This window comes from Rhea americana, unplaced genomic scaffold (assembly GCF_003343005.1).
Source record: "Rhea americana isolate MKP2758 unplaced genomic scaffold, rheAme1 scaffold_10, whole genome shotgun sequence".
Taxonomy (NCBI): Eukaryota; Metazoa; Chordata; class Aves; order Rheiformes; family Rheidae; genus Rhea; species Rhea americana.
This window is the reverse complement of record NW_028185039.1, coordinates 1180064-1193821: the sequence shown is the minus strand read 5'-3', so window position 1 is coordinate 1193821 and position 13758 is coordinate 1180064. Positions and strand designations below refer to the sequence as shown.

The 13758-nt window shown below is 49.5% G+C and overlaps 1 protein-coding gene across 4 annotated transcripts; it reads left to right on the top strand.

Moving 5' to 3' along the window:
* Window positions 1–76: 76 nt before the first annotated feature.
* Window positions 77–7065, top strand: CHST12 (carbohydrate sulfotransferase 12). Of its 4 annotated transcripts, XM_085301017.1 has the most exons (4): window positions 77–346; window positions 806–948; window positions 1175–1443; window positions 5270–7065. In XM_085301017.1, exon 4 carries the CDS (start codon window positions 5365–5367, stop codon window positions 6622–6624), a length of 1260 nt encoding a protein of 419 aa, XP_085157143.1. In that variant the 5' UTR covers window positions 77–346; window positions 806–948; window positions 1175–1443; window positions 5270–5364; the 3' UTR covers window positions 6625–7065. The 4 variants fall into 4 exon arrangements, with proteins under 4 accessions (XP_085157143.1, XP_085157152.1, XP_085157135.1 ...); XM_085301026.1 differs by lacking the exon at window positions 806–948 and having other exon boundaries at window positions 1237–1443; XM_085301009.1 differs by lacking the exon at window positions 806–948.
* The last annotated feature ends 6693 nt before the right edge of the window (window positions 7066–13758 follow it).

Sequence of the window (13758 nt, the reverse complement as noted above, 5' to 3'; positions counted from 1 at the left end):
TCCCCTCCCTTCCCCTCCCCCCATTACGCCTATTTTATTCCCCGTCCTGCAGCCGCCGCGCTGCTCCGCTGCGCAGCCCCTCGGCCCCGCGCCAGGCCCCTCACCGCGGCGCCCCTCACCGCGGCGCCCGGCCCCGGTGCGCGGAGGTCCGGGCTCGGGACGGCGCCGGAGCCGGAGCCGGAGCGAAGCGCGGGCGCCCCGCGCGAGGACGCGGCTCTTGGCCGGCGGCGGAGCGCGGCTTGGTGAAGGCAAGTGACCGATTCCGTTCGGAGCGGCTCGACGGAGCTTCCGCGCGGAGCTGAGCTGCAAACGGTAGAAAACGACGCTTAAACGAAGTATTTCTGAGGTAAATATAGATGGTGTGAGTTACGGGCCGCCGGTTTCCAGCCCGTTCGGAGGGCTGGTGTTGACACGCGACGGGCGTTGCAGGTTTTTGTTGGCCCGCGCCGAGCCTCTTCCCGTGTTTGCGCGGCCGGGGACACGCGTGGCGGCTGAGCAGAACACGCGCTGTGGGAGKCTCCGAACGGAAAACTTGGAAACGTGGGCATTAAGGCTACTTACAAGTGTGAATATTAGAAAAGAGGAAACTGGGGCTGCCAAGGTGGTACGAGCTGAGCTTTGTGACAGCGGTGGGAGGGATGGCTGGGTGGGTTAAAACTTTCTTGGGAAGATCTCTGGCGAACGTGTGCTAAGTCGGGGTACAACACGCAACACGAGCCCTGCTTTTTGCTTACACGATGCGTCTATACCAGCGTAACTGTTGATACAATTGCATGGCTGAAAACTCCCCTGGTCTACCCAACAGACCAGATTTTGGAAAGTTGGGGCGTAGGAGTTTATTGAATTGCGATGGAATATATGAAAATCTTTTCTGGTTGGTGCTATGGTCTCCACCGGATTTCGATGATGGGAGCCTGCTGCTYGTTCTCCCACGCCTAGAGTAAGCAGGTAACTTTGTTTCACTTCTCTGGAGCCTGCTTATTCCCTAAGCCTGGCTGGTAACAGCCTAGCCAGTAACAGGCGTATTCCACCCTATCTGGTGGTTAAAGAAACTAAATGGATCAAATAGTTGCTGGTGAAAGAAGCTGTCACAGGGGAAAGCATCAATTTGTGTTTCTTTTCTATATAGCTTTTAGAAGTTTTCATTCTGTCTCTTTTTACCTTGCCCCTTCAGAAGCAGACCAAGCTAAAACAAGCCACCTGAAATCCCTTGTCTCCCATGCCTTGAATGAACAGGCGCTGGAGGGGAGCGATCTGGTGTCTGATCTGTGCCTTGTGCTTCCCTGGGGGGGATTCGGAGGAGTAGAAGAAGGGGAAAGCTGGGAAGATACAAAGCAAGAAGAGGTGGAAGCTGCAATGTGGTCCTTGGAGGCATTCTGTTTGAAAACCATCTCTGTTAATAGAGAAGGATTATTGTCCAGTGTTCCCGRTACATCCCCATAAGTAAGTTGCTTTGTTTTCTGTGACAAAGATCATACCTTTCTTGTTTTGTGAGGGAACAGCTCAAGCTGGAGTTGCTTTCTTTTGTGAAGGGTCGCTGTGAGCAGTCACTGCTCAGATACACTGTAGAGAGGAAAGGAAGAAAGAGACAGGAATTAAGTTGATGCGTGTTGTTTGTCCAGAGAACAGTTAAAAAGTGGCCACAAAGTACAAAAACGTTTCTAAATGCTGGAGGAGTTGAATCTGTAGTGGCTTTTGCAAAAAGAGCAAAACGGGCACATTCCCCCTTTCTGGCTTCAAACTGGAGTTTGACTGGTCTAGGACCTCAGTGATATGACACAACTTGCCGTGGGATGGGACCCATGCTGTTGGACCTCAGTATCTTTTCCAGACCTGAGAAGGGGAGAGTGAGTCATGGATTCCCACCCGGGCCAGGATCAGACTTGTGATAATCACATAACAGTGGGCTCCGTAGGGTGATTTTAGCACTCAGCTTATTTCCCAGTTTGCTAGTCGTGCTGCAGAAGCAGCTTTGTAGTGAATGCTGGTGTACATCCTTGTTGGCTGATGCCCTTGAGTTAAACTTGAATGYAAATTCTTGGCTCCTCAGTGGAGGCTTTTGCTTCTGATTCTAACAAGGTGAGGATGAAAGTGCATTCCCTCTGATGAGTACAGAGACCTCTAATTTATGTTGTCAGTCTGGTGTCTGTTATGAAGCACTCGGAAAGAGGATGTATCATAATCAATGAAGTAACTCCAAGTAACTACTTTTTGCAGAAGGTACCTCAAGAGGGCAAATTAGGTTGCATTATTGTTTTTTTCCAGAGTTTCCCCCTGGCACTGGTAGAGTTAATACAAGCGTAGTCATTTCAGTTCTCTGCTGATCACTGCTGTGTGTCTTGGAAAAGCAGAATGCTTTGGCAGGCCTGCGTGAGAGCACACTTGAGCCCTTCGGGTGCACTCAGTAGAGCTAAATTATCGTGGTGGCTTTGATGTAGAGCATCCTTCCATTTACGCAAAGGAATGTGTGTATGTTGGCCRTGCCACACATGACGCCTTGGTTGCTTCTGTCAACGCTGAGAGGGTGATCTATCCACGCTGGGGTGGGACAGGACAGCCTTGCAGAGATGCTGGCAGGCTGCTGCAGTGCCCAGAGCAGTGRAAGTTGCTGGCTACAGAGAAGGTGAAAAGAGATGCTCTGCTGCTTTCCAGAATTACTGCATTCCAGCCACCCTAAAGGTCTCAAGCAGCACTGGAGAGCCAATGTGCTGGGGATTATATGCACAGTAGGCTCCATATTCATCCAGAATAGGAAGCAGTCCCTGACCTGAACAGCTAATAGTCTTAAAAGCAAAAATGGATTGAGGCAAAACACAAAACCAGAAATGTGCCAAGCCTACTGCTTGGCAGCGTCTCTCCATTATCTTCTGTCACTGGGCTGAGATCCTTGGCCTGAAGTGCTGACGCACATATATAATTTGCCCCTTCTTTAACTCTGTGCGTWTTGTTCTGGGTGATTCTTCTTAGATCTGATCTGTCCTCAGTCTTAACTAACAAAATGTGGAGAATTACTGCATCTTGCTACACAGAGTGCAATATCTTATGTCTGCAGTTCTTCTAGTTCCTATTGACATGTAGATTAGGAGCCTGAATCTAAGAAACACGGTATTTGGTGTTGCAGTGCAAAGCCACGTGTTAAGTCACCAGCTACACTGAATTTTTGGCTTGCCCTACCTACCTCCTAAGTATAAATAAACACACCAGGGTGGAAAAAACCCAAACCTTTAGTTCTGCATTTTAGGACTGAGGGGACAAACTAAGCTAATACTTTAATACGTAATGATATCCAGTATTATTGTTCTGGTCTAATGTTTTTCGTCCAGCATTTGAAACCAGGACTTCAGTTGCTGAAATCTAGTAATCCTAGGGTACTTGCGAACTCTCAGAAATGTTAAACCTCAGGAGTGTGAACAGCTCTGTTATTTGCCAGGCAGGGAAATGAAGGCACAGATGATAAATTCAAAGTTAGCAGGTGTAGCCACTTATTTAGGTAGGTGAGTTTTTGGAAGGCTAGTCTGAGATGCCCTGAGTGCTAACTGAGGCTATAACCACTGATCATCCCCTGGAACAAACCTACAARCTAAGCAGAGTGAGCATCCTTGGGAGGGGGGACAGATTAAGATTAAATGACTTATCTGAGGTCCTGAGACAGAGCTGGGGATAGATTAGCTAGTTGCTTGACCCCAAGATAAGTTACCTTACCCAAACATGTTACCTCTTCCCTTCCTTTGGGTCTAGCTGCTCCCACCCTCTCTCAGGCAGAAGTACYTCACTCATGGGACAGTCAAGCACTCTCAATTGTTTCCTGACCTGCTTCTGAAGTTTGTGACTAAGTCAGGCAGAGAGCAAGCCTGATTTACCAGCCTGTCTCTGCACTGAGCCTCTGAAGAGAAAATGTGCAGCAGCACAAGGAGACAGCAGGTTTCTTCCGGCAGATCTCCCTTGAGGAGTTTGCTGGTGACAAGGGACTGGGGATCAGCAAGGAAGTACCAGGTAGCACTAAAATGATGAGACTGGATGAACTAAAAAACTGCTGCACCACCTAGAAAAGGTGTTCTCAACTCCCTTTGTAACAACAATTCCCGCTGGTCGTTGGTGATCAAGAGCTGTTAGAGATGAAAAATAAAAGATGYTAAGCCAGCAAAAGAGGTCTTGACTCAACACACAGTCCAGACATGCGCAGAGTTTTACTAGAGCATCCTTGATCTCAGGAATCATTCTATTAGAAATAACCATTCCGTTGGATTTTTACTGATCCTTGACTTTTCTTGAGGCCGTGTTCCCCTAGTTTTCGTAGAAAGGCTTTTTAATCACTGTTGTATGTAGCTACCAAGAAAGGTCATGGTGGCGGCACCTACTGGATGTGTTCACACCAGTTAGGTCAGATAGGGCATTTGGGTTGGTGGCATTCTCTGGACATGGTTCTGCTCCGAGCTCTGTGGCAATGGCATTCTCAGCAACGTGTCTGTGTCTTGGTAGGGCCTTTGTTTTCAGCGCAGTGGTAGAGAACATTTTCATGAGATTCATGAGACCTCAGTGTGATACCAACTATTAAAATTACAGATTGAGCCCTCTTTCTTTAYGTTGTGCGATAGATATGTTTGAAAATCAGGGAGATCTGAAAGACAGTTGGTTCTGCATTTTTTTTCTTAATACTCTCAAACTTTTCTCTGCAAACTTGAGGCCTGGAATCTTAATTTTTTTTTTTTTTTTTGGTGAAAGCAAAGTATCTCCTGAAATCACATGACTCCAGAAGCTGGAGATTGATGAACAAAACATAGTTGCTATGGAAACTGGTGAAAGTGCAACACATTATGTCATCTTCTGCGCAGAAAATTGGAACTTTCAGTCAGTTACAGGCTGAGTTCTGAGGCCCCGTGGGGGCCTAAAGATCTAGTCCTAACTCTGTCCCCTGGTCTGCAAGATGAAGTGCATTTTTTTCCCTCTCCTGAACAGAGGAGTTGGTGAGAGCTTGAGCAGCAACTGAGGGCTCTAGTCTGCCCCARGAATGCTTTGAGAACTGATGTCCCCTTCTGTTCCATTGGAGACCTGGACACTGTATTAACACTGCTAAGGAAGGACCTACAAGGGAGGTCAGGCTTTGTCTCCAAGAGTCAGTGCTCTCCGCGTGGGCACCTGAGGTTCACATAGCTCTTCCCATGCAGAACTGAACAGTCAGCCTTGCGTAGAGTCCTGATCCTACAAAGTCATTCTCTCCAAACCAGGGTGCTTGAGGGATCAACTAACTTTATTTCTGGTACCTTTCCAGGCTCCTGGTCTGCAGCACTATGCTGGAACCCAAGCCTCGCTCTGCAGTCCGGAGGTGAACCCAGGTGAGAGCCAGCTATCACAGTAGCTGTCAGGATGACCAAAGCACGGCTCCTCCGTCTCTCTGTGGTGCTGGTCTCCATCTTCATGATCCTCCTGATCATCGTGTACTGGGACAATGTGGGAACAGCTCACTTCTACCTGCATACGTCCTTCTCCAGGCCTCATTCCTCAGGGGCCATCCCTGGTATTGCTGAGGGCGAAGACTGGGAAGCCTTGCCAGATGTGGATGAATTTTTGGTAAAGCTACTTAGTTCGAATGTGAAACAGAACAGCTCTATCAGCAAAAAGACAGAGCAGCCACTCATCCAGGGCTCCAGCAAGCCTGTGGCAAACAATTTAGAGGAGAATGTGCGAGGCTATGACTGGTCTACACGTGATGCCAGAGCCAGCTTGGACCAAGAGAAACTGCAGGTAGAGAGGCAGAGAACACTGCGGGAGTTTTGTGCCAATTCTAGTTTCACCTTCCCCACCAAGGAGCGCTCCTTTGATGACATCCCCAACTATGAGCTCAACCACCTCATCGTGGATGACCGCCACGGCGTCATCTATTGTTATGTCCCCAAGGTGGCCTGCACCAACTGGAAACGGGTTATGATTGTGCTAAGTGAGAGCCTGCTGGACCAGGGAGTCCCATACCGGGACCCTCTGGATATCCCACGGGAACACGTCCACAACACCAGCACCCACCTGACTTTTAACAAATTCTGGCGCCGCTATGGGAAGTTCTCCCGGCACCTCATGAAGATCAAGCTGAAGAAGTACACTAAGTTYCTCTTTGTACGGGACCCCTTTGTGCGTCTCATATCTGCCTTTCGCAGCAAATTTGAACTGGAAAATGAGGAATTCTACCGACGTTTTGCCGTCCCTATGCTAAAGCTCTACTCCAACCATACCAACCTTCCCACCTCTGTCAGTGAGGCCTTCGGGGCAGGCCTCAAAGTCTCCTTTTCTGACTTCATCCAGTACTTACTGGACCCCCGGACAGAGAAGATGGCCCCCTTCAATGAGCACTGGAGGCAGGTTTACCGGCTATGCCACCCGTGCCAGATAGACTATGACTTTATTGGGAAGCTGGAGACGCTGGATGAGGATGCTGCTCATCTATTGCAGCTCCTCAAAGTGGACAGGCTGCTTCGCTTCCCTCCCAGCTACCGGAACAGGACTGCCAGCAGCTGGGAGGATGACTGGTTTGCCAAAATCCCATTGGCTTGGAGGCGACAGCTCTACAAGCTTTATGAAGCAGATTTTGTGCTCTTTGGCTATCCCAAGCCAGAAAACTTGCTTAAAGATTAAAGTGATTGGGTAGTGGGTGCGGGAGGGAACATCTGAAATACCAAAAATGTTTAAAGCCTCCTCATTTTTGCTCTTAACTCCCTTTTCCATACAGGTTGGTACAATGGAATCTATTTTTTCTACTGCTTCCCCTTCCATTTTTTGCAATAATGCCAGAGTCCAGGATACTCCAGCCAGCTGTGCATATGCAAAAGATGCCTGGATTTTTTTGTTAACATTGTTTTTCAGGTTGTCTTTTTTTTAAAACGTCCCGATGTTTTGCAGTCGGTCTCTGCCCTCGGTCACTCTGCCAGCTGTGTCCTTCAGGAGCTTTTTATTAATACTTTTTAAAAATTAATATATTTCAGATATTTAATACAAAGTGTGCGTTGTGGCAAAGGAAGGGAAGGAATAAAAAAAAAATCAAGGAAAAACTGCAAGAAATGATGTATCTGCCTGTGTGTGTTGTTTCAGGGCTGTTTGTTATGGGGGTTTGCAGAGCACTTGAATCTCTGGGAGCCAGGTTTGCTGGTGGCACCTCTACTAGCCATGTCTGCTTGCAGCATCTCTGAGTTGGGCTCGAGGCAGGCTGGATGGGTCCCAGTCCAGCTCTGGTGAACAGCACTGGAGGAATACCAATGCCATGGTGATGCACACTGCTCTGTGGCCTGGTCACTAGTGCRTTCAGTGCAGCTCCCTCTGGGATTGTATTATATCCACATTGGTTCAGAGCTTTAAGGGGACATGGCAAGGATGCAGATAGTTATCCTTGGAAGAAGGGAAAACAAAAAATCCTTTCGCTCAGCATGTGTCAAGGTGAACTCACAGGTCATTTTTTTTCTCRGAGCACTAGTCACTGCTTGTGCCACTGCGTCCTCATCAACTGTCTTTCTGGTTATCCCAAATGATTGATGCAGATTTAATCATCTGCCTTACGTGGTCCTGCTGCAGGAGTGATGGTTGCCCACTGTGCTAGAAGCATATGGGCTGCTTCCCAAAGGAAATTAATGCTTTTAGAGAYGCTTCTTGTGTCTCATCAGCTGAATCTGTGTTTCCATCCTCACTCTGAAGTGCTCTGCAAAAACCGGCTGCTTAGCAGATTGGGCAGGGAACTCTTCTGGAGCTGAAATTCTTAGTTATTTCCCTGGGCTGTAGATGGTATCTGTGATTAATATCAGGCAGGCCTCAGGGGCAGCCTCATATTCTAAGCAGACTTCTTTAAACTGTCTTTTTACCTGGTTTCTTTCCAAGTCCATCAGCAGGCGTGACTTTCCCTCTCTCCTTGCTCCTCCATCTCTCTATACGTGTGCCTCTTCTTTGCATTGCCTGCTCATCCTAGTGAATAGGCTGTATCACACTTTCTACCTGCAAACTAAAGGTAATAGTTAGTAGTTACACTAGAAACAAGGGATCTGCTTTTCATCATGTTCACACCTCTCCTGTAATTTCTGCAGAGATACTTGCAGTTTGAGTCAGCCTGAAGTCACAGTCAGGTTCTCAGTGCTCAGCTCTTTACAGCTTGGTAAAAAAGGAAGTTCCTGTTTCTGAGTCATTATTTAAAGCTAATAATAGAAAAGTTGATCTATTCATTTTTTTTTCCAGTTACCAGCTGCAAAACAGAAAGAYGTTGAGAATCTCGTCTCTCAACTGGTAATCCCAGGAGTCTCTTGGTTCCTATTACATTTACATTTCTTGAGGGTGGGTTCGTTCTGCTCTTTAAAGATACAGCATGGATGTGTTCGTCTGTTGTCTTTGCAATGCCTTTTTTTTTTTTTAATCTGAATTTAATTGGTACTTAGTATTTGCAGACGTGAGTAACTGGGAACACAGTGCAGATGTGTTGCCAAAGACAGCATGGTCTGAGCTGTGCAAACTTCCTGGCAGCTGCTTCCCCACACCTGCTGATTGAGTGCTGCTCCAGCCTCATCTCCCTGCCCCTCTGATCAATCCTCTGCTCAGGTTGCCACGCTAAGTGTGTCCTGCAAATGAGCCCTTGTGCCCACCACGTCCAAAGCCCTGGTCATCCTGTGATTCATGGCCACGGTTTGTCCTAGACATAGTGCTCTTGTGATGGTTGCAAGGCAGGAGCCTGTTTTCAAGGCTGCCATCAAGATGTAAGTCATTCTGGACGGAGAACGAATTGGTTGCAGGGTGTTATTCTTCTAAACTGTAATCTTYGACAGCAGTGTCCTGGCTGTGCAATCAGCAGATAACATGTAAAATGACTGCAAATGCTGCACAGTAGCTGCYGTTTGTGACAGGACAGCGTATCCTCTATATTTAAAAGTTATATAGCTGCCTTGTGTTTTAACAGTGATATAAGAAAAATTCTCCTGTTACTTGCAAAGCTCAGCCAGAGAAGGGAGAGTTTGTGCACTGACTCCACTGCTCCTTCTAGCCTTCCCTCCCCACCAAGTTGGGTAAAGGACAGCTCTGTGGTATACACCAACGTTGTGTGCTAATGCCACAGTACTTCATCAAGCACCTGCAAGCAGGAGGATGCAAGGATGGCAGGAGTCTGCGAGGGCTCTGTCTTCTGTGCTCTCTCCCTGTGAAGTCCAGGCTGCATTTGTAGTTAAGCCCTTGGACCAGCTTGACCATTTGACCAAACCCTGGTGCTGCTGCCTCTTCCCACGTCTTCCATTACTGCTCTTGGAGATGCTGGTGGAGAGGAGCAATACGACTCAGATGTGGAAGGTTCCCTCTGCAGTGGACGGCTTCTGGGTTCAAAATAGCTTGTTCCTTGCTGCTCTTTTCTTTTGAAGTTTCCTCCCCACCCTTCCACTGCTGCGAGTGTATTGTTAGGAAGCTGAAGGCGACTGGGCTGTGTAGCACATTGTGGTAGGACCACTGTGCTGCCAGAACTGAGACAGAGCCTCCGGCTTTGGGAATGTGCACTTTTTGTGGATTTCTTGCTGTGTTCTGATGATGTACAATTGGRGTGTGGGGGGGAGAAGGACAAAGAGTTGAAAACCAGCCATGGCTCCYTCCTCCTGGTTTTCTAAAGGAACTGGAATTCAGTATTTGACAAATAGTGGCAGAAGGATTGGCAAGGMCAGGCAGTATGCATCTTTGCTGGACATAAGTCAAAAGAGGGCTGAAATTCCTGGAGTTCAGATAGTTATGATGCTAATACTGATTTTATGAGGGACAGAAAAATGCCTTGAAGTGGCCTGTTCATGTCTGCATAAACCTGCCTTTGTCATGTCATGCTCACCCTGCAAAGCTGTGTCCTATTCCCCTCCTAAATTTCTTTTCCCTYGTGCTGACCGCTTGGCCAAAGTCAGCGCAGTGTTTCTAACCAGGCAGAACAAATGCACAGATGCAAAAATAGCCTGGGGTTTGACTGAGATGTTTTGAGCCAAGTCGAGCTGAGACCAGCCATAGTGCTTGCTCAGCCTCCAAGCCAAAGTCTTTACACAGCCCTTCTATAGAGTTACTCCCGTGCTGTGTGACGCCACGTTCACTGCCGTGGCACAGCACGTGTGGCCTGGCCTTGCAGCGACTACCTGCCCAAAGTGCCCTGYGTGCTCGGGGAAGGGCTGCCAGGCCTTGGAGCGGTTTGCTTTTTGAGCAGCGACGTGGCCCTGCCAGGGTGCGGAGCGCCCTTTACGCRTGGGTGCCTTTGCATCTCGGCTGCTTTTGCTTTAACTGTTTAATTCACTTACGAGTTAGGAGGATGGCATTGCAACCATTGCAGCCCTCCTATTTGCAGACAGTGTAGCCGGCAAAACATTGCCCTGGGAAAACGTGTGAGATGAAGTGTTTTGGCTGTGCATTTTGAACCTCTCAAGGTGGCACTGGAAGGATGGTAGGCAGGGATGAATGGCAGCATTGAAAGGGTGGGGAAGAAAAGGGAGTTTGTTCCCTCTTATGTAAGYTGGACCTCGCTGCGGCCCAGGGGAAAGCGGGTGACTTGGCAGAGTGGTGTGTGGCTGTGGTGCAAAACAGTGCCAGGGAGGGTGTGCTGTGCAGGGACTCGACAGGCAAGTTGTCGTTTGAATTTGAAGGCTTGACCACCTTGTTCTTGCCAGGAAACTCTCCGAAAGAAGAAACGAAATGGGGAGGATTTAATAAAGGCATTGCAGGCTGGCTATGAGAAGGGGAGGGGGCAGGTCGCGACTGAGGCCGGAGCAGTGGTAACGCAGCTCGTGCATCCTCTCCTGCATTAAATCAAACCCAGGACGTGTTTTGAAGGTTGGAGCTTGCCCATGGAGGCTCTGGCAGGCGTTGGGCCATGCCAGCAGAGCAGTGCCTGTGTGTGGCAGGCCAAGGGGCTGCTGTGCAGTGCCCGGCCTGGGACAGCAGCAGGGGCTTGGGGCTGAACCCTAGCTGCAGGCRCCGGGTCTGCCCACGGCGCCAGGGCCACAGTGACGGGGAGCCAGTGCTGCGCGGCAGCTCCGTGGTGGCCCATCTGAAACCCATTTGCTGTTCCTGGGCTCTGAGAAGCAGCTCTGGCTTTTCCCGGCCGGGCTCGCCGCTCCCCCTGGGCTGGGCGGCTCCGTCTCTCGCGTATCTTGCGTTGTCCAGTGGTTCCCTGCGCCGCCAGCGCAGATCAGCTCGAGGCAGCAGAGCCGGCTCTCCTGCCATCGTGCCAGTGAGCCCCGAGAAACGGCCGAGCAAAACCTGCAATGAGCCCTTGTGGTTGTGGCTTTGTGCATGTTCCCCCCGCAGAATAAAACCTGGAGACGTGGCCATCCTTGCTCTGCAGCACTCCAACAACACAGTCGCTGCATCTGAAGGTGTCACTTCCTCGCCTCTGGAGAGGTGTTGGCAGAGGAAGGGTGACAGGTCTCTGTGCTGTTTGCTGTCATCAGGTGCAGGGATGTGATGTCTCGCTCGAAAGCACAGGGAATTCAGGAGCAGACCTAAATTGGCGCTTGGGGCCCTGGAAACCCCTCGAGAAAGCTGCCCTAATATCCGATGGAAAGCAATCGCCTTTCTGTAAGCCTTTMATTTCTTTGTAAACTGTTCCATGAGATTAAAGATTGAATTCCTGCCACAAGAATGTCAAAGGCTCCAAAAAAGCTGTATGAAAAGAGATATTTTAAAAATAATCTGTAGGTGCTAATGGAATAACGCCTCTAGAACTGTCCTGGTTGCCCAGTGTGACTCCGTCAGACTGGGCCAGGTGAGCAGGCTGTGCGGAYGGCTGTCACTCGCCTGCTTGTATCTTAGATTATTGCTTCCCAGCTTTTTCCTTTGGGTTTTCAGCTATTGCATCCTTGCTTTTGGGATCCTGAGGAAAGCAGGGTGCTGAGAGGGTGCCTTGCATGTGGTCAGGGACTGAGACCCGTGTTGTGGTGCATTGAGGGGCTGCAGGAGCTTCTCTCGCAGAAGCTGTCACAGGTACAGATGTCCATCACCAAGTCCAGGACTCCCACTGTGGATGTTTGCCCAGCCCACCAAGCTGCCACATGATCTAGCTGTGGCTGGTCCCAGCAGTTTCCCGTGTTCCTCCTCCCTGCATATCCTTGTACTCTGAAAACTGATGATGCTGAAGGCACTGCAGGCAGCCGGCAGTGGATTGTGTCCTCCTCGGACTGTGAGGCAGAGATCTGAGCAGCATGGTTTTAATAAGCCGCTCTGCTACTCATTTGCTGTATATCCAGTAGCAAGCTGCTCAAGCTCTCCTCAGTTTGTCCCCTGTGAAGGGGGGTTGGAGACACCTCCTTCCTGAAGGGCTCCTCGTGGGTGGGAATTGTGTACGTGGGAGGTTTTGGGGTCCCTGGGCAGAGGAGGTGATACAGGGGTGCCCAGCACAGGGGAGCGTCGGTAAGCAGGGCTGCAGCGTGCTGCAGGGAGAGCTGTGCAAAAACACCTAAATCCAGACTTTACTCACCGCAGGGTTAGTCTGGAAGCTGCTGGCATGAAAAGCGTCTGTGTTGATTCAAGAAGCGTTTGCTCTTTGGAGAGCTCAGGGTCTTGTGCAGATCCGTGGGCGACGCTTGGCTGAGGAAGTGCGCGAGGGTCACGGCTTTTGCTAGGGCTCAGTCCCTGGCTGGCTTCCAGGCAGCTCCAAGAGGCATGGGGCATGCCGTCCTCTCCAAACAAGGTGTATTTCCCCACCTTGGAAAATGCAAGGTGTCCTTGACTTTCCGCGGGGGACGGAGAAGAGCGGAGGGGGCTCAGCAAAGCTCTCGTGAACGTTAAAGGCGCTGTTGCTTTTCACCTAGTGAAGGGTGTCACAGTTTTGTCACAGATTCTCATCCTCAGGATATGCTGAATCTGGGTGCCAGACTGGGCTGGTATCTAAATGTTTCCCATGCTGTCAGACCCACATGTTAAACGAGGGAGGCGTTTCCTGACCCACCAGGCAGTGGCTTTCCGAATCTCTTATTTTATCCCCCAGGCAGATGGATCACACGCAGCTTTGGCAACACTGCATTTTGTGGCAAAGAGGCTCCAGCTTCAATGTTTAGTTCTTTGTCATTGCAGGAATTCAAAATGGATGGAAGAAAATGTGATCGGGATCGAGTCTTGTTTTGTTTGGACCCTGGACAGTTGTCTGTGGAAAAATGGGAGGAGTGCGAGAAATAGAGAAGAGCCAGTAAAGCGTGTGTCAAAAAGGCAGCAGCAGCCAAAAAAAGTGGTCAGCAGGGAGGGGAGCAGAGCTGGGGATGTGCTTCTGAAGGATAAGATGTGGAGAGTTGAGGGCATCTATGAGCAAAACTGGATGGCTAAAAAGTGGGCAAATGCTTCCAAGGGCAAGTGGGAATGTTGAGAAGCCAAACGCTCTCTTCTGCAGTGTGAGACCTGCCCGGTCTGTTTTTTTCCTGGGCTGGGAGCAGGGTCAAAGGAGAGATGATGAGAAATGTTATAGATACTGGATAACTGTGTCCTGAAAGCTCATCAGAGCACAGCCAGCAAAATCCAAGGAATTCTGGCATAGGATCGCAGGGTTAGATTATCTAAAATAAATGAGGCTTTAGGAATGGTGGTGGGACCTTCAGACACAGACTAAACGAGCATTTAGAAGCAGATTAAAACCAGCAATGGGCTAGGGTACTTTTTTCCTGTGTGGAAGAGGAAGGCTTGCAGCTCCACACCCAGGGCTGTGCGGGAGTCCGTGCTGCTGTGCCTGCCGGCACATGCAGGGGGTTGCCTACTGGCTGCACAAGTTGTCCCCAGGTCCTAAACCAGAGCAGAGACGGA